At 49.8% G+C, this 19,438-nt stretch overlaps 1 protein-coding gene across 2 annotated transcripts in view; it reads left to right on the top strand.

Annotated features, from left to right (window-relative positions):
* GALNT14 (polypeptide N-acetylgalactosaminyltransferase 14) overlaps nucleotides 1-19,438 on the top strand; it is a 218,040-nt gene that overhangs the window by 173,907 nt on the left and 24,695 nt on the right. For both annotated transcript variants that reach the window (XM_065927237.1, XM_065927236.1), the window contains exons 5-9: nucleotides 2,123-2,188; nucleotides 2,315-2,436; nucleotides 9,978-10,065; nucleotides 10,786-10,870; nucleotides 13,978-14,081. In XM_065927237.1, coding sequence (XP_065783309.1) covers nucleotides 2,123-2,188; nucleotides 2,315-2,436; nucleotides 9,978-10,065; nucleotides 10,786-10,870; nucleotides 13,978-14,081 — 465 coding nt within the window. The remainder of the gene's footprint in view (nucleotides 1-2,122; nucleotides 2,189-2,314; nucleotides 2,437-9,977; nucleotides 10,066-10,785; nucleotides 10,871-13,977; nucleotides 14,082-19,438) is intronic.

Genomic DNA, 19,438 nt, shown 5'->3' with positions numbered 1-19,438 from the left:
AATTGTAGGTTCTTAATGGGGTTGGTGGGCTTCCCAGGTGGTGCTAGTGGTAAAGAACCCGCCTGCCAATGCAGGAGACATAAAAGATGCGTGTTCGATCCGTGGGTTGGGAAGATCCCCTGGAGGAAGGTATGGCAATCCACTCCAGTATTCTTGCCTGGAGAATCCCATGAACAGAGGAGCTTAGTGGGCTACAGTTCACACGGTCGCAGAGTCAGACACGACTGCAGCGACTCATACACACGTGCACTGGGGTTGGTATGTGTGCATGGGTGTCACTGCCCCCAACCTGTTGATGCATTCCTGGACTTGAAGAGACCCTGCACCTTCAAAGAGACCCCGAGCCCTGAAGCCATACCCGTGAATAGAGATTCCCGACTCCTGTGCCCTGATAATTCACCAGCATGAGCCAAGGTCACCTACCCTCTTCCTCTCATTCCCATGGCAGGACTTGTGGGGGAAGAGGGGGCTTGGTCTTTGGGACATCCCATCACTTGGCCATGACACAGTGAGCAGCTGCCTTCCAACTTTCCAACCACTGGTCATTACCCATCTCCTAGCTATCCTGCCCAAGAACCTGGGTCCCACCCAAGTTCACAGCCCAAATCCACTTTCCCCGAGAAAATCACGCGAGAGTTTTCAGATACCTGTGTGTTCAGTTAGACAGGTGCGATCATTGCAGAAGTGTTGTTACACTTTAGGTATGTAGTGTTCAGGTATGTAGGAATCAGGCAGTGCTGATTCCTGTCCAAGAGCTGTCGTCACAGCCTGGGTGCTGCCGCAGACAGTCAGCCACATCCAGGCAGAACCACCTCTTAGTGATGAACCAGGGGAAGCAGGTGATGGCCTCTGGGGCAGCTCTGAGTCCCAAGGGAGTGGAGTCTTTCCACACCAGCCCTGATGCTGAAAGCTTGACGTAGGAGCCACTACCAAAAAGGGGTCTACTGTCGGAAGGCTGGAAACCCACACACCTAACATAGCCTTAGAAACTTGGGAGTTATGCACAAGTGGGTCGTGTACCAGATTCAGGGTGATCGGATTGGACTTGAGTTCTGAAACTCGGTGATCTGATCTCCCTTCCCCAGTGTGGAAGGTGTTGGAGGCAGGGAGTCACTCATTGTGTCGGGAGGTAGCTGGTACTCAGGCTGGAGATTGGGAACACTGCTAAATTTACTTAGAAGCAGAACAGCTTCAGTGGTTAGATCATCACCTCTGGAACCAGCTGCCTGGCTTCAAATTCTAGACCTGTCACTGGCTCACGTACTAGTTACGTTCCTTGGGCAATTTATTAGCCTCTACATGCATCAGTTTCCTTACTTATAAAATGGAGATAACAGTAACATATATATGGTTTATATAAGGATATAAATGTATTGACACATTTAAGTGCTTAGAGCAGTACCTGGCTCTGAGGAAGCCTCTGTAAGTTTTTGTGGTCACTCCGTCCAGTCCAGAACCAAATCAGAGAAGCTAAAGGTTGGTGAAACCAGTGAAGCAAAACCACAACTTATGATAATGGAGTTCAGAGCCAAGAACTGATGAGCCAAAAGAGTTCTGGGGCAGGCAGGCAAGTCAGGACAACCCAGGCTGAGTGCCTAGGATGGGTCTCTTGCTCAGCCCCACACATTTCCCCCATGTGGAGAGTTGAACCAACTCAGCGTGATGGGATATGCTGGAGAGATACCCTGATAAATAGGGTCTCCTGTATTGAGTCTGTGAGCTGAAAGGAAACGCTCTAGTTTGTCTCATCCATTCTCCGGCCTCTCAGCATCTTTTTCCTGGACGCTACCAAAGTGAATAAGACTCCCACCTCATGCTTCAAATAAGCTATAGAAAAGGAGAAATGTCCCCAGGTGACCATCTGGCAGTGTTCTAGCAAGTGCGAAAGTGCCAATGCATGACTGCCTTCTCCAGAGGCCCCCTTACAGCCACTTTGCAGAGACTGAGCCATACTGTATGTGGCTAGCCATGGTCAGTCAGCACCTTCCAAAGTCCACAGCACCCCGGAGTCAGGACGGGGCAGTGTGGTTGGGGGTGGGGACGAGAGGCAGGGTGCCTCACCTACTCTGCCGGTTCACCTCCAGCCCCGGATGCTCAATCCCACGACCTCTTGTCTTTGTAGCCGAGGACTGCAAACAGCTCATCAAGCTGCCCAAGGTGAAGTGCTTACGCAATAATGAGCGGCAAGGTAGGTCTGCGCTGTTGAGTGGGCCTGGGGCAGGGAGTGGGGACATGTTTGGGTATGTGTTCAGTGTGGTCTCCTTGCATGATGGTGCGACGGGGGCACTCCCTTGGCTCATTGTCCCTCCTGCAGGTTTGGTGCGGTCCCGGATCCGGGGTGCTGACATTGCCCAGGGCACCACCCTGACTTTCCTCGACAGCCATTGCGAGGTGAACAGGGACTGGCTCCAACCCCTGCTGCACAGGGTCAGAGAGGTGAGTGAGGCGCGTTCCGTGCCCCCCACTTTCTCCGGCTCAGCACTTCATGTGTGCCCTCCACCCCTTGGGAAGTGGAGCGGGGGACAGATTGCAGTGCCCATTTTATAGATGGAAAGACTGAGGGAGAGTGGCCTGCCTGGGGTCACGCAGCAGACAGTGGTGGAGTAAAGCCCCGGACGTCTTCTCTGCCTCACAGTGTCACCTACAACAGGCCTGCAGGTGGGGCGCCAACAGTGGGGACAGGACGCACAACAGCTTCCTGGGCAAGAGAATGGCCCGAATCCATTTTTCCCAGATATTAGAAGGTTCCAGAAAGGGATGAGTGCCATTTGTGAAAAGGAGGCAGAAGAATTAACAGGGCCTTGTCACCCAGTTCCTGAGGCCTCCGTTGTACCTCCAGCCATGTCACTTTCACCCAAAGACCAAGACACAGGGGGCTAGATGCCATGAGACCTGAATTCCTTGCCTCTGTCTGCCCTTATGTTATTCTAGAATTCTGTCTGCTTCCTCTCTCTGTGTCTCTTACTTCTCTTGAAAGTGAAAAAAAATTTTTTTAATTCTCCCATCAATATTTTATATCCCCCGAAATCTATCCACCCTCCACCCCTATCTACAGAAGGCCCTGCATATTTAGATGCCAGTATCTGTGATTGGCATTCATGCTGCTCATTCCCCCCCCCCACCCCACCCCGAGTTACTGACTCTGCAGCTGCTCTGTTAAGTGGGAGGCCAGGTATTTTTTAACATATCCATTTCACAGATGAGGGTACGGCTTCAGGGACAATGCTATAACTTGGACTGATGTTCCCTAGCTGGTACCACCAGCCCTGAGACCTTCAGTGTCGCCTCAACAGCATCTCCTTTGTGCTTTGTGCTGTGGTTATTTCCCTTCTCGCTCTTCGAGGTGACTCCTTGACTCCTACCTGCAAAATGACAGTGTCAGGCAATGAAGAATTGAGACACGTGAACTGCTCAGAATACTAAGAAATCCTTTCCAACTTTTTTCATCCGATGAGAGGACCTAGCTGGATGTACAGAGTTCTCACACATGAGCCTGGATGTTACAACCCATCCCATGGCCACTTTCCCTAAAGTTGGGAGGGCTCGTATACATGTGTGATGGTGAAGAGGTCTGGATGGAGACATGGTAGGTTATGAGCAGACCAGTCTATTGAGGGGCCTCACCGGGCACTGGAGGCCCTTCCGAGCTCTCCCTCCATTGTGCTCCAGCTGTAAATGCAGCCAGCCTCCCGGGTCTAATACCCTTACAAAGTTGGGCTTTTCTCTCTCGCTGACTGTGCCCTGACATTCCCAGTGCTTCACCTCCCACCAAGTCCTTCCTGTCCCTGGATGCCCTTCCTTTCCTCTTCACAGCCCCTTGCTCTCCAGGGCCTCATCCATGTTTCCTCTCCTCCAGGAAGCCTTTTCTGACTGTGTGGCCAGCTAGGATCACTCCCAGAAAGAATTGTCCACTTGGCCCCACAATCTCCTTTTCTGGGTTTAGATCTCTGTCTCTTCTAACAGATTGCAAACCCAAAGAGGGCACCAGTCACCTCCTGGTGATCCTAGAATAAGGTGCTCAGTGTTTGGAATGATAATAAGAAACTAGATGCAGTGGGAAGTGATACACTTGGAATAGGAGGAAAATGTGCTTGCTTCCTGACTGTAAATTAATTAACAGGTATTTATTGGACACCTGTTTTGGGCAGGGTTTTGAGGAACAATTGGGGATGGACCACATAAAAGGAATCCACATCCTGCTTAAGTTCCCCAATCCAGAAGCTCTTCAAACCATGTTGTTTAGGGTGGTTATGGAGACTTCTTTATGTAGTTCAGCTCAGTCTCTCCTCTCCTTGCGGGTGGAAAGAGGGGAGGTCAATGGGGAAAGAAATGTGAGAGGGCTGGGGCTGGGGCTGAAGTTTCCAGCCCTTTAATCACAGGGTTGGTTCCTCTAGAAACCAGCCCCAGTCTTCAGAGAGTCACCTCATTAGTATAAACTTAGATATAACGAAAGAGGCTCATTATGAGAAGAAAAGATGTTCCTGTCACCCCAAGTGAAAGTGAAAGTGTTAGCTGCTCAGTCATGTCCGACTCTTTGCAACCCCATGAACTGTAACTTCTGTCTGCATTTCTGTAGCTTGCTGAAATTCCTCAGGTAAGAATGCTGAGGGGATTGCCATTCCCTTCTCCAGGGGATATTCCCAACCCAGGGATTAAATCCAGGTCTCCTGCAGGCAGATTCTTTAGCTTCTGAGCCACCAGGGAAGCCCCTCCTGTCACCCCAATTAGTCAGGAATTTCCAAGAGTTTTAAGAGGAACAAAGGCCAATTTATTTCTTATTATATCACAGCACAGTGCATATTGCATTTTATTTATCCACTTCTCTACTAATGGACATTTGGGTTGTTTCTGCCTTCTCACTATTGTGAATAATGCTGCTGCAAACATTCATGTGCAAGTTTTCCCCTGAGTACCTGCTTTCAGTTCTTTGGGGGACATACCAAGGAGTGGAATTCCTGGGTTGGTGTGGTGATTCAGCCTGGGATCTGTAGGGACCTCCAAGCTGATGTGTCCCTGCAGAATGCCATCCTCAGGCAGCCTTAATGAACCTGGAGGCCCTTCCCTTCCCTGGGGCTCCAGGTCCACCTCAGAAGCCCTCTTTGAAAACTGCCCTCTTGGGCATCCCTGCCCACTTCACCTGCACAGAAGTCCTCCTGTAGAAGTCACAGCCCCAAGAGTGAGCTCAGCTTCCAAGGCCAAGCTCCCGGTCCCCATCGCTGTCTGACCTAACGCTTTCATAGTGGAGGATTGCTCAGACAAATCCTGACTGTGGTCCCGCCCTGCCCCTGCAGACCCCGACTCTTGATGATGAAACAGTTCTGCTGAGACATCCCTTTCCAGATGGGGAGTGTGGGTGTGTGTCAGCCTCTGTTTCCATGTCTTTGGATGTGTCTCATCTCAGAGTAAGACATGATTTGATCTTGTGAGTGCAAGTGGAAATTTTCAGCTGTAATTGGAGTTTGGGATTTTCGAAAATAGAGATAAGAGGCTGAGTTTGAGCTGTCAGAAGCTGTCCTCAGCTGGTGTTTTCCACATGGAAAATCTCCTTGATTTCCCGTCCTTCCCTTCAATTACTTGATGATACTTGAAGCAAGCACCACGTTGTTGGGTTTCTTTAAACTGAGTCTTCTTCCCTCTTCTCCTTATCTACATATTCCTTTAGTAGGAAGAAAAAAGATTTTAAGAAATTTCCATCCCAATAGCATTTGGCAAGTTGATATAAATAATGGCTTACATAAGCTTCAAAGCCCTTTCCCATGCTTTCCTCTCTTGTTTCTTCCAAAAGTCCTGTGAGGAAGGCAGGGTAGTTTTGCAAATTATAGATTGTTTTTGCTTCACAGATGAAGAAGCAGAGCTCCTCAGAGTATGCTGCTTTGCTTTAAGGTCAAATGTATGCTGCATGGCAGAACCAGAATAAGAACCCAGGTCTCTGGCCCTGCTCCTGCTCCCCCATCCTTCCCTCCAGGCTAACAGAGACCCCACACTGTCATCCTCTGCTCTTCTGTGCACCACCTTCCCCAGAGAGCAAGGTCTTAATCATCTTTGTGCCAACCACAGTCCCGAACCCACAGTAGGTGCTCCAGCAATGCTGGTGGATGCAATGAGTGAATGATCATCTCTGGAAGTTTCTTGACTGCCCATTCACAACATGGTTTTAATTATGGTGGAGAAAGAAGAGACATAACTGGAGGGGTGATTGATGGCCATCGGCTCTCGGTGGGATGGGGGGTGGGCTTGGATTTGTGTCGGGGAGAGGGTAGGGCCTTGTTCTTGATCTGTCAGACATTCCACCAGAGCTTACCTGTGGACCTAACCTTGAAGATACAGCCACCTGGGCACACGGCTGGGAGCCTGCGGGGATCTGGGCATCTTTATGGAGAGTACATCCATCTCTGAGCCTACAGAAGACAAGGCCATGTTGCTCAGCCATAATTGGCCCACCTGCTCTGTCTCCAGCCGCCGACAGTGTCCTCAGAGGGAGTTCATAGCTGCCCTCTTTCACCCAGTGCCAACTGAACACCTGCTGCCCAGCAGGCTCTGGACTAGGGGGTGGGCAGGGGCTGCTGAGGAATACAAAAATGGAGCAGATGAGACCCTCAAGGTCATTCAAGAAGCTTGTGTCCTGGCTTTAAGAGGTCATGTCTGACATCCCCTGCAGCCCCCTCTTAAGGTCTTGGCTCCACACATCACTTAGTCCCAAGCATCCCTCTCTGCCTATCTGGCCCTCCATTGTGTCTGAACCAAGAAGTTGCCACAGCTAAGTTGTGATGGGAGTAATAGAAGGAGAGAAATGCTCTGAGAGAGCTTCTCAGGTAGCGCTAGTGGTAAAGAACCTGCCTGCCAATGCAGGAGATGTAAGAGATGCAAATTTGATCCCTAGGTTGGGAAGATTCCCTGAAGGTGGAAGTAAGACTGGCGGTTTAACTTCAGTCTTCTTGTCTGGAGAACCCCGTGGACAGAGGAACCTGACAGGTTACAGTTCGTAGGGTCACAAAGAGTCGGACATGACAGAAGTGATTTAGCACGCATACATGCAGAAACCCTCAGAACTCATAGGAGAGTACCCAAGAGCCTGTCATAGACCTAGAGGCTGTGCGCATGGGTGGCTTCTGGGGAAGTCTGTGGCCAGGGTGAGCAATGAGTATTTTATTTTGCATTTCACTTTCCAGATATTGAGGAGAAAGTTTTTTTAAAAACAAAAACCAACAGGATTTCAGTTTGGGGTTTCTAAGACCACCCTCATGTTCAATAATTCACTAGATACGCATGGTTATTGTGTATTACCGCAAAAGGATATGGGTTAAAATCAGCAGCAGGAAAAAGTGCATGGGGAGAGTTCCAGGCATGATCATCCTAGAGCTGGTGTGTGGGCAGCACTTGCTTCCTGCCGCCGGGATGTGTGGCAAGATGCATGGAGAACTGCCAAGCAGGGAAGCCCACCTCAGCCTTGGCGTCCAGGGTTTTTATCGGAGGTCAGCCATGTAGACGTGACTGATCACTGCCACAGTCTCCATGCCCCTCCAGAGGTTCAACTGAGTTGGTACCACATGGCCCAAGGCTCTCACCACAAATCTCCTTGTCAGCAGAGTCTAATATAGCCCAGGGCTCCCAGGTAAACAGAGACACTTATAAGCAGAACAAGTCAAGGGCTTAGAAGATTCCTCTCAGGGGCTGGGCAAGGGCTAAGCATATCTTTAGGTCAGTCCTTTGGTGCACAAGGGCCTACCTAAGGATTTGGTGAAGCTGCAGAGGCCAAACTCAGCAGACAAAGGCAAAAAGAGGACTCTGTCAGACCCACAGAAGAAAGCCAGTCTCTGAACTTCTGAGAGCATTTCAGATTTCAAGTCAGGAGTGGGGTGTGTCTCTGTGTAGATAGTGGTGTGCGTGGGGATGGCTGTGTGTGCACGCGGTGTGTATACACACCTGGACACACGACGGCGGTGGCCGCAGAGCACTGGGGCAGCCAGTCAGGTACGGCGTTGACTGTGCTGGAAGCATCTGTGCACATCCCAGAGGGGGAAGCCATGCACTGAAATGAGCATTTCCTTCCACGGGAGCCAGTTGGCTTCAAAGGCACCTTGTCACTCTCGGAATGAATCCTGTATGGAGACTGAGGCCAGATTAAGTCTGTGAACATCAAGGCAGGTACTCAGTGATTCTGAGCTTAAAATAAGAAGACAGCCTCATTTAGGGGAGAGATTGAACCAGGAAATTAAATCGCTGCAAGAGAAACAGAAGTGCCTGCCCATGCTGACCAGGACAGGGAGGGGCAGAGGACTGGAAAAGTGCCTGGTACTGCCTGGCTGGTCCAGGCCTGTTGGCTCTTCCCAGCTCCTGGACTCTCATTATCCTGCCCTGGGGGCCCAGTTTCCCCTCCTCCACATCAGTATAGGAGTGTTCACCCAGCAGTAAAAGCTGAAAGGTGAAAGAGAAATAGCTCAGTCGTGTCCGACTCTTTGTGACCCCATGGACTGTAGACTACCAGGTTCCTCTGCCCATGGGATTTTCCAGGCAAGAATACTGGAGTGGGTTGCCATTTCCTTCTCCAGGAGATCTTTCCGACCCAGAGATTGAACCCGGGTCTCCCACATCGTACTTTACCGTCTGAGCCATCAGGGAAGCCCCAACAGTAAGAAACGTTTTAAAAATCCATGTAATGCCTTGATGGCCCCTGAGAAGTCTTGCAGATTTTGAAACTATCCCCTTGAGGACTTTGATGCTTGTCAGCAGGATAGCCTGGGGGAAAGAGCAAGTGATGAGGCTGGAAAGCTAGATTGTTGTTTAGTTGCTAAGTTGTGTTCGACTCTTTTGTAACCCCATGGACTGTAGCCTGCCAGGTTCCTCTGTCCATGGGATTTCCCAGGGAAGAATACTGGAGCGCATTGCCATTTCCTTCTCCAGGGGATCTTCCAGACCCAGAGATTGAACCCGCATCTCCTGCAGTGTGGTAGGTGGATTCTTTACCACTGAGCTACCTGGGAAACCCAGCAAAAACTAGATACAGGCCTCTTATTGATGGTCTTGGATGCTGGGCTAAGGAGTTTGAACCTTATTTTCAAGCCAGTTCAGGTTTTTAGCTGAAGAGCTGCAGGGTGAGATTTGAAAGTCAAGTGTATCAGCCACCTGTAGAATGACAGGAAAAGGGGTGAGAAGGGGGAGGGGGAGGGCCAGGAGTTCATTGCCATTGTACTCCAGGGGTGAGGGGATAAGAGAGAGGTTCCATTCAGAAGAGGGGTTTTAGAGTTACAATCAGCAGGATTGACCCAGTTGATGGGCAGAGGTGGGGCTTCTTAAGTTAGTGCTGGAGAGGAAGGGGGACATGTTGACAGAAGTAGGGAACCAGGGGAAGGAACGTGTGCAGGGAGGCTGGTGAAGGCCCCACTGCAGAGCTTTATGAATCCGCATGGAGGGGCGGATGGTGTACTAGATCTGCTTGAGTCGGGAAGTGAGGAGCAAAGTTGGGGCTGAAGTTACAGATTCAAGTATCACAGGTGACAAGTGAAGTTAAGAATCTCTGGAGATGCTATTCTCAACTTGCCCATGAACCATAGGCATAGAAGGTTAAGTACTGGGAAATTCCCACTGTGAGGGGAGCTGTTGAGGTCACCTTCCCAGCTGACTGTGTCCACTGCCTCCTGAGAGCCCCATGACACTGAAGGACTTCCTGGGCCCCTTTCTTCCTGATGTCCATTTCCTCAGTGAGCAGCACACTCCCGCCAGCTTCCCCATGTCCCCACCATGCCTAGATGGCCACGAGCAGGCCAGGAGTAAAGGAAAGGGTCTTAGCATTGTAGGCATTGTGGAGAGGACACAGTGTCTGATGGCCCACTTTATACATGAGAAATGTTGAAATGCAGAGAGCAATGTGCTTGATCAAGGCCCTGAAACCAGTCTCCGGCCCTCCCCTGCCCCACCCCCCCAATCCCAGGCCTACCTCCCTGATGCCACCATCTGAGTGCGGGCCTTCCGTTTTCCAGGACTACACGCGGGTGGTGTGCCCCGTGATTGATATCATTCACCTGGACACCTTCAACTACATTGAGTCGGCCTCGGAGCTCAGAGGGGGTGAGTGGGGCCAGCCAGTGCCCTCGCCCAGAAAGACTTCTTTGTCCTAGTCATTGCTGCCAAGGGAGAGAGAGGAAAGGTCTCCTAATGGTTTTTCTGGAACCTCCGGCCCTGCATCCTGTAATGTCAGTAGCTGCAGCGTGGCCCTGACCACGGGACTGTGCGTGGAAGGATCAGAGAGGGGGCAGGTCACCCCAGGGCCTGAGGATGGGAGGGAAGCAGGACTCCCCACCCGCCCCGCCCTGTGGGGCCTGCATTGTTCTGACACCTCAGCACTGGGTGCCTCTCTCTCCTTGAGGCCCACCACAGTTGTGCCCTGGGCTGAGCGCTGACTCCTCAAGACCAATTGGGGGTGATTCAACCCCTCACAGACCTCCTGCTTACACCCCCCACTCCCAAGACTTATGGCCAAGGGCCGCACTCTGGAATTGTCCATCATGTCCCCATTGGGTACCACTCTTGGGGTCTCTCAACTCCCACTCTGTATCCTCTGCCCTTCTTCCCTAAGTCCACCCAGCAGAGAAGGCTCAGACAGGCAGGAGGGCCTGGAGGAAGAGAGGAAGCAGTGGAAGGGAAATCAGGCAGCTTTGTTGTCAACCAGCCTGGGTGAGACCTCTTATCCCAGGACCACCTGGGAAACTGGATATGTTCATGAGCCCGAATGAGCAAGCTCTGCAGGTACATCAGAGAGACTGAGTCAGACTGGATGCTGTGTTTCAGGGTTTGACTGGAGCCTCCACTTCCAATGGGAACAGCTCACACCAGAGCAGAAGGCTCGACGCCTGGACCCCACTGAGCCCATTAGGTGAGTCAGGGCAAGGGTGGGGTGGGAAGATTCACTACCACTTGGCCCTTCCCTCTGTCACGTGCTATAGGGAAGCAGTCCACAGGAGAGGCTCAAAAGATTGGCCAGAAACCAAGAGGACCTTTTGCCAGGCCAGCATCACTTTTGCCTTTATTTTAGGAGGTTTCTGTCCTCGTGGAGATTTCTGCTAGAGGGATGGGGGCTGGTGGAGACCTGTGCTGAGGACTGGCTCAGCATCGTTCACATCTGCCATGATGTACTTACGTGCATGTGTGCTAAGTTGCTTCAGTTGTGTCCGACTCTGCGACACTATGGACCATAACCCGTCAGAGTCCTCTGTCCATGGGATTCTCCAGGCACGAATACTGGGGTGGGTTACCATGCACTCCTCCAGGGGATCTTCCCAACCCAGGGATCAAACCTGTGTTTCTTATGTCTCTTATGAACTCCTAAGGTGGGTTCTTTACCACTAGCACCACCTGGGAAGCCTTGATGTACTTACACTTCCTGCTAAATGTTGGAGGGTTCCACGTGGTCCCATTTGCGCCTCTGACAAGGGGAAATAAGGTTCCTTAGCCTCCAGGTCCTGGATGTCAGTATTCAGCCCAGGAGGGTCGTCAGCCATTGCTATGGGTGGAGGCTGCTGTCAAGGCGTGGCCACTGCTACGTGCTCACACACGTGACTGGTGCGTCAGTTCTGGGCTGTTTGTGTGGTGCTGTAGATGGCCTTGTCCTGATCTACATTCTCACCTCCAGCCCCTACTGTGACCCATGGCACAGTGCCTGGATGGCTGCCTGGGGTTCGGGCCCATCTGAGGGCTTGGCCGTCCAAATAATGGTCTCAACATCACGTGTGTGGCCTTGATAGTCCTAAGACTGGAGAGCACGCCTGTCCCAGGCCTGTTGGGAACCTTCAAGCCAAGACTTATCTGCCTCCAGTGGAGCCTCAGGAGGCCAGCAAGTGCTTGAGGATGTGGTGAGAACACCAGGGAACTAGAATTGCTCCTTCTGGGGAATGCACAGATGCCCTGGGCTCCTTGGGGGAACCTCTGCATCTCAGGGCCTGCATAGAGTAAATGTCTGATCATTCTCATTGAATTGTTTGTGTGTAAGTTGCTTAGTCATGTCTGACTCTTTGCTACTCCATGAACTGTAGCCTGCTAGGCTTCTCTGTCCAAGGAATTCTCCAGGCAAGAATACTGGATAGGTTGTCATGCTCTTCTTCAGGGCATCTTTCCAACCCAGGGATCAAACCTGGGTCATCCGCATTGCAGGCGGATTCTTTACCATATGAGCCACCAGGGAAGCCTTTTCTCTGAACTAACTTAAGTCAAACAGAGACCTAAAGGGCTATGAAGGATTGAGTGGTGACAGACAGTGGAGACTGGGAGAACCCTGCAGTGGAACCTCTGTCGCATGTACCAGCCAGCCCCTCCTCCCTCCTCCAGCCTTCACGATCTGGAGTGATGCTGAGAGGGAGATGGGAGCTGTGTGGCACACCAAATAGTGCTCTTGCTTCTTAAGGGAGAGCAGAACCTTCTGATCATCCTGAGGGCCATGCAGCCCAGCAGTGCCTCGGTTACTCGCCACACTCCCAGAGTCACCTGAAGCAGCAGTAGGCCGAGGCAAGGACAGAGTGGCTCTGGTTTCCCTTCTCTGTCCCAGGGGTGGGGTTCTCAGGGCTGGTTGTCTTCCTGTGGGATATCTCTGCTCATCAGAGGACAAGTGTTTCCCAGGATTGAGCCAGTTGTCAGAGGACAGTAGGATGTCATGGCATCGGCAGACCGAGTTTCTGACCTGCTCCGTATCAACTGACTGTTTGACCTAAAGCTCCCTTCTCTGTATGGACCTGCTGAATGAGGGGCCTAGTCCCAGGGGCTCACCCTCCACCCCCACCCCAGATACCCATCCTTGTGATCATTGGGTTGTTTGACTGGATTCTGCAGCCCTTTCCTTTCCAAGTATCTTCTTTGGAATCTCTCTCAGCAGTCAAGGAGAGGGGAGTTGGGGAGGGGCCCCAAGGAAAGAAAATGAAGATGAAGGTTGCTGCAGCAGAGCACCACAGGCTGCATGGCTTAAACCATAGAGATGTGCTGTCTTGAGTTCTGGAGACCAGAAGTCCAAGTTCGAGGTGTCAGCAGGGTGACTTCTTCCTGAGGGCCGTGCCGGACCTCATCCTGGGCTTGCAGAGGGCCACTTTCTCTCTGTGTCTCCTCACCTCATCTTTCTGTGCATGTCTGTTTCTGCGACTGAGTATCTCCTTTTATAAGGACACCAGTCCTATTGGATTGGGACCAGCCCCATGACCTCCTTTTAGCTTTATCACCTCTGTGAAGACCTTTTCTCCAAATAAGGTCACATTCTGAGGTATTGGGGGTTGTGTCCTGCTAAGTCGCTCCAGTCGTGTCCAACTCTTTGCGACCCCATGGACTATATAGCCTACCAGGTTCCTCTGTCCATGGGACTCTCCAGGCAAGGATACTGGAGTGGGTTGCCATGCCTTCCTCCAGGAGCCCAGGGGGATCTTCCTGACCCAGGGATTGAACCTGCATCTCCTGCATTGGCAGGCCAGTTCTTTACCACTTTTGCTACCTGGGAAGCCCACTGGGGGTTAAGACCCCAGCACATTTTTCAGGGCATATAATTCAATCTGTAGTGGGGGGGGGGGGGTGCGGAGTAGGGGAGAGAGACCAGTCTCAAGAAACAGATGTGCTGTTCACAGTGCTGCCCCAGCCTTTCATCTGTGCCCGGTCAGTGACCCACAGTCCCTGCCCTCTGTTGTGGGGCTCCCAGGAGAGCCCCGCTGGGCAGGGCCTGTAAGAGAGGCAGGGAAAGCTGGACTTCTGAGCAAATTTGGAAACCCCCCCCACAGGAGGTGTGCAGATGAGTGAATTAGCCTGTCTGCAGGGTCAGTAGGTTTACAGTCAATGGGAAAAGTCCCAGAGCGTGTTCTTGTTTGGGGTAAGTGGACCACGTGTGAGTCTCTCTGAAGAGGAGCAGAAACAGGGAAGGATATGGCCTCAACGTCAGGACTGAAAGGGCAGAAGAACATAACAGTGGGCCCCCTCCCTTGACTGACCCTCCCTCTTTTCCTGCCAACTGCACAGGACTCCCATCATAGCTGGAGGGCTCTTCGTGATGGACAAATCCTGGTTCGACTACCTGGGGAAATACGACACAGACATGGACATCTGGGGCGGGGAGAACTTCGGTGAGTCACTGGCTCTGCATCTTGGGGCCTGGCCAGGGGTCTCCATGTCCTTGGACCACCTGGGCCTATGATGAGGGCCAGGGAGATGGGCAGCAGGTCACTTCTTTGGGGGAAGACCATGTGGGGCATCAGAGGAGTGTTTGCTGGAAGTGGGGAGGAAAGGAGATTGTTTCTCCATGGGGCCAAGTGGGTGCTGAGGACCAGGGAAACACGCCCAGGGGACCCTTAGGGAAAAGTTGAGATGCAAAAGCCAGAAATACCAAGGAAGAGCGCCAAGCCCGAGGGCGGGCTGGGGGCAGACCTAAGCTAGAAGTGCTGAACTTGGAAATTTAGAGTTGGAAGGAGACTGGGGATAAAAGTATGAGGAAGATTGAAAGCATTGCCACTAACATCTGGATCACATCTGTTGGCTGCTCTAGGGGTATAGCCTGAGTTAATGAGGAGGGTCTGAATATTCATTGGAAGGACTGATGCTAAAGCTGAAGCTCCAATACTTTGGCGATCTGATGTGAAGAGCCAACACATTGGAAAAGACCGTGATGCTGGGAAAGATTGAGGGTGAGAGAAGGGGGCGACAGAGGATGAGATGGTTGGCATCACTTACTCAATGGACATGAGTTTGAGCAAGCTCCAGGGGATAGTGAAGGACAGGGAAGCCTGATGTGCTGCAGTTCATGGGGTTACAAAGAGTCGGACAGGACTGAGCAACTGAACAAGAACAGTTGGGTGACTGCTACAGAAGCTCTGGAGGCAACTTGCCCTTACCTTTTCTTGCAAAGTGATGCAAAGTGAAGGGGATGGAGGGGCTGGGTTCCAGGCTCTAGAACTGTGCAAACAGATGGCCAGTTTTGGCCACCGTGACATAGGGCTGCCATGTACAGATACAGGAGAAAGTAGTCAGAGACCCATTCTGTCTTGCTGATGACACTGACCCTCCAGTTTCCTCCTGTGTTAGAAGTGTAACACATGGATGCTTGGGGGTTGTTGTGGAAACCCACACGGGTAAGTCTGTAAAAGCTCCGGGCACCATATGGACACAGTCTGTGTTAGTTACTGTTCCTTCCCTCCAGCAGGTGAGACCTAAGAGATGACCAGTATGTAAGCTGTACTAGGCAGGGACTTGGTCTGTTTGTTCTTGGCGAGCTCCGTATGGTGCCTTCTGCGAAGGAGGTTTCAGTAACTATTTGATGAATAAACCAGAGGAAAGGAAGAGGAAGAGTCTGGGATGTCAGGGCCCCCCTCCCCTTCTCTGGACACCGGGGAACGTGTTTGGCACAGTCACCCCCCGCGCAGTGGTGCGAGCCAGGAGAATGATCCATGGGGTTTGTCCTGGCATTCAGTGGTAATGCCATACATTGTCCTCTGCCATTGTTTTCTCCTGTCCCTGCCTCCAGGCTGCTTTATGGCTTTCTTCCTCAGTCACCAAGAGTTATTTCCCGGAAATTTATGGCTATTGGCCTGACCAACGGCATCTGTTCTCCCAAACCGGGCCATGTACAGAAATCCATCAGAAAAATTCGTCTCCTGCCATATGGGGGCCAGATTGGAAACTCCGCAAACAAAGCAGAAAACCCCAACTCCTACAAACCAAATATCCTGCCTGGGACTCAGTCCTGGGATCCCATGAGGGTCTTTGGAGTGGAGTTTGAGTTGGGATCTCCCAGCACCAGCCCAGGAGAACTTGGAGCCAGGTACGCCCTTGGTGTTCTCAATGGGGACGAGATCTCTCTCTCTCTCTGAACAGAGCACATCAGATGTCCCAGTGTTCGCAGCACCTCTCATGATTCTTCATGGTGTGCTCTAGCCTTTCTTTCCATTCATGGAATCCTTTCTACAGCTCTTTTGATAGATAGCAGTCATCTAGTGTCCGCTTGAATGCTATTTATGATGATGTGTTTGCTGCTTCACAATCTGGCAAGTTCTGTCATTGAGAATGTTTGTGTTGAATTGTTAGTAAATCTTCTAAGTCAAACCAAAGCCTAGCTTCCATCTGTTGGGCCTTGTTCTGCCCTGTGGACCCTCACAAAATGCGTGTGATTCTTCCTTACGACGGCAGCCATGTGTAGATGCAGGCAGCATGCTATTTTCAATGACGTCACATTCTGGTCCAACCTACCAGTGCGTCTGTGCTATGTTGCTTCAGCCGTGTCTGACCCTGTGTGATGCTACGGACTGTAGCCCACCAGACTCTTCTGTCCATGGGATTCTCCAGGCAAGAATACTGGAGTGGATTGCCATGCCCTCCTCCAGGGGATCTCCCCGACCCAGGGATCGATCCTGCATCCCTTATGTCTCCTGCACTGGCAGGCGGGTTATTTACCACTAGTGCCACCTGGGAAGCCCCAGCCTACCAGTACCATCTCCTTATAGCAATGTTGACACACATCTGCTCACATCCAGGGTGATCCCCTCTAGGTGGCTTCCCAGTGGTCTGGCATTAATAAGTGCTGATTGGAACAGGAAACTAGAGAGAAACCCCAGGGGAGGTGTGGGAACGACATCTTATAATCATCACAAAATGTTTTAAACCACACACACACAAAAAAACAAACCCTGCAGACAGCTATCACAGGAAATACTGTTTTCTCCAATTCCACCATTCCATTTGTTATAGCCAGCTCCTAGCACTTTAAAAGTCATTTCTGGACATTTTTTTTTTATAGCATTTTACATGCCAGAAAAAGCAATGCTTTTTTTTTTTTTTTTTTAAGAAAAATTGAAGTATAGTTCATTTACAATACTGTGTTAGTTTTAGGTATACAGCAAAGTGGTTCAGCTATACATGCACCTATAGATTCTTTTTCAAATTCTTTTCCCTTATAGCTTATTATAAAATATTGAGTATAGTTCCCGGTGCTATATGGTAGGTCCTTGTCGGCTGTCTATTTCATATATGGTCATGTATAGATATTAATCTCAAATTCCTAATTTATCCTTCCCCCACCCTCCACTTTCCCCTTTGTTAACCATGAGTTTGTTTTCTATGTTTGTGAATCAGTTTCTGTTTTGTAAATAAGTTCATTTGTATAATTTTCTTAGATTCCACATCTATGATATGTGATTATATGTTATTTGTCTTTTGCTGTCTGACATTTCATTTAGTATGTTAATCAGTAGATCCATTCATGCTGCTGCAAATGGCATCATTTTGTTTTATTTTAATGGCTTAGTAATATTCCACTGTGTGTGCATATATACCTATATACATATCTATCTGTATATATAGATATATATACATATATGTACCACATCTTCTTTATCCATTTATCTACTGATGACATTTAGGTTGTTTTCATGTCTTGAATATTGTGAACAGTGCTACTGTGAACATCGGAGTGCATGGATCTTTTCCAATTAGAGTTTTCGTCTTTTCTGGATATATGTCCAGAAGTGGGATTGCTAGATCATATAGTAGCTCTATTATTAGCTTTTTAAGAAGTCTCCATACTGTTCTCCATAGTGGCTGCACCTACTTACAATCCTACCGGCAGTGTAGGAGGGTTTCCTTTTCCCCACACCTTCTTCAGCATTTATTATTTATAGACTTTTTGATGATAACCTTTCTGACCAGTGTGAGGTGGTACCTCACTGTAGTTTTGATTTGCATTTCTCTACTTATTAGTGATATTGAGCATCTTTTCATGTGTCTGTTGGCCATCTGTACACCTTCTTTGGAGAAATGTCTGTTTAGGTCTTCTGCCCCTTTTTTGATTGAGTTTTTTTTAAAATATATCAAGTTATATGAGCTTTTTGAATATTTTGGAAATTAAGCCCTTGTTGGTTACATTGTTTGCAAATACTTTCTTAAAGTTCACAGGTTGTGTTTTCATTTTGTTTGTGATTTCCTTTGCTGTGCAAAAGTTTGTAAGTTTGCTTAGGTTCCATTTGTTTATATTTGCTTTTATTTCTTTTGCCTTGGGAGACTGACCTAAGAAAACATTTGTACTATTTATAGCAGAGAATGTTTTGCCTATGTTCTCTTCTAGGAGTTTTATGGTGCTATGACTTATACTTAAGTCCTTAAGCCATGTTGAGTTTATTTTTGTATATGATGTGTTCTAACTTTATTGATCTGCATGCAGCTATCCAGCTTTCCCAACACCACTTACTGAGGAAACTGTCTTTTCTCCATTGTATATTCTTGCCTCCTTTGTTGAGGATTAATTGACCACAGGTATGTGGGTTTATCTCTGGGCTCTCCATCCTGTTCCTTTGATCCATGTATCTTTTTGTGGGGAATAACAGCAGGAAGAGATATCTGTTCTCTCCCAAGACATGAAATTTCTGTGTGTTCCAGATGTGGTTGCTTTTGTTGCATTGATTTGATTTCACAGCACAAAAGCCCATGAGATCACTGGATAAGGCTCCGGCCAGGGTGACTGGGACCTTCCTCAGTGGCGCGATGCCTCACCCGCTCATCTCACTTTCATCTTTTGTGAGCGACCTCAGCAGCCACTTGAATGCTGACACTGCTGTGCACTCAAGCAGCCCGACCCTGGTGCCATTATTCCCACAAAGCGTTTCTAAGAGGAACTGAAGAGCGTTGATAATTACATCTGCAGTTCAGCGTAGAAGCAGCCTTTAGGGAAGTGTGACTTTTAGCCTTTTTTCCCCCCAGAAGTTGTTTTGCATTAATATTGGATGTTTAAACTCCAATTTGCATAACACAGGATACATAAAAATATCTAATACATCTACTCCCTTTAGCTTTTGGTCTTTAGAGATGAAAGGAACCTATTGCCCAGTAGAAGTGTGTGTGTGTGTGTGTGTGTGTGTGTGTGTGTGTGTATGCACATGCGTGTGTGTGTGTGTGTGTGCGTATGGTGGGAAGAGGTGTACATTTCCAAAGTGGAGACCTTGGTACATATATGAAGGGAGAATATGGGATTTCTGGATTTAAAATGGAGGCGGGTGGTTTCCAAAGCATAGCAGATACAACAGACAATACTGAGGAAAGAGAGATGAGGTGGGTCCCAGAGAGGAGCTGCCAGCCCCACCTCCTCCATCCCCAGAATGTAGTCAGGGACGTTAGGCAGTGTCAGGCTTGGAGGGTCACGTGTGTGTCAACATGGGCTGTGGGGTCAGATAGGCCTACGTATGAATCCTGTGGTCATCCCTGGCTGTGTGTCCCTGGAAAAGTTACTTTCCCTCACTGAGTTTGCAGATAGCTACTACGTCCTAAGCTAGGACAGCAGCCTGGATTATCTGGGGGCGCCCAGTCTAATCAGGTGGGCCGTTTAACGCAGAGAACTTTCTTTGCCTGGAGAGAGAGGAGATGGAGCAGAAGCAGTTGAGAGATTCACAGGCTAGGAAGGATCATCCAGGTGTGAACAGGGAGATACTGCGTAGGAGGAGGA

Source organism: Muntiacus reevesi, chromosome 3 (genome assembly GCF_963930625.1).
Source record: "Muntiacus reevesi chromosome 3, mMunRee1.1, whole genome shotgun sequence".
Classification (NCBI taxonomy): Eukaryota; Metazoa; Chordata; class Mammalia; order Artiodactyla; family Cervidae; genus Muntiacus; species Muntiacus reevesi.
The sequence above is the reverse complement of the archived record's forward strand: the minus strand, read 5'-3'. Positions and strand labels throughout refer to the sequence as shown.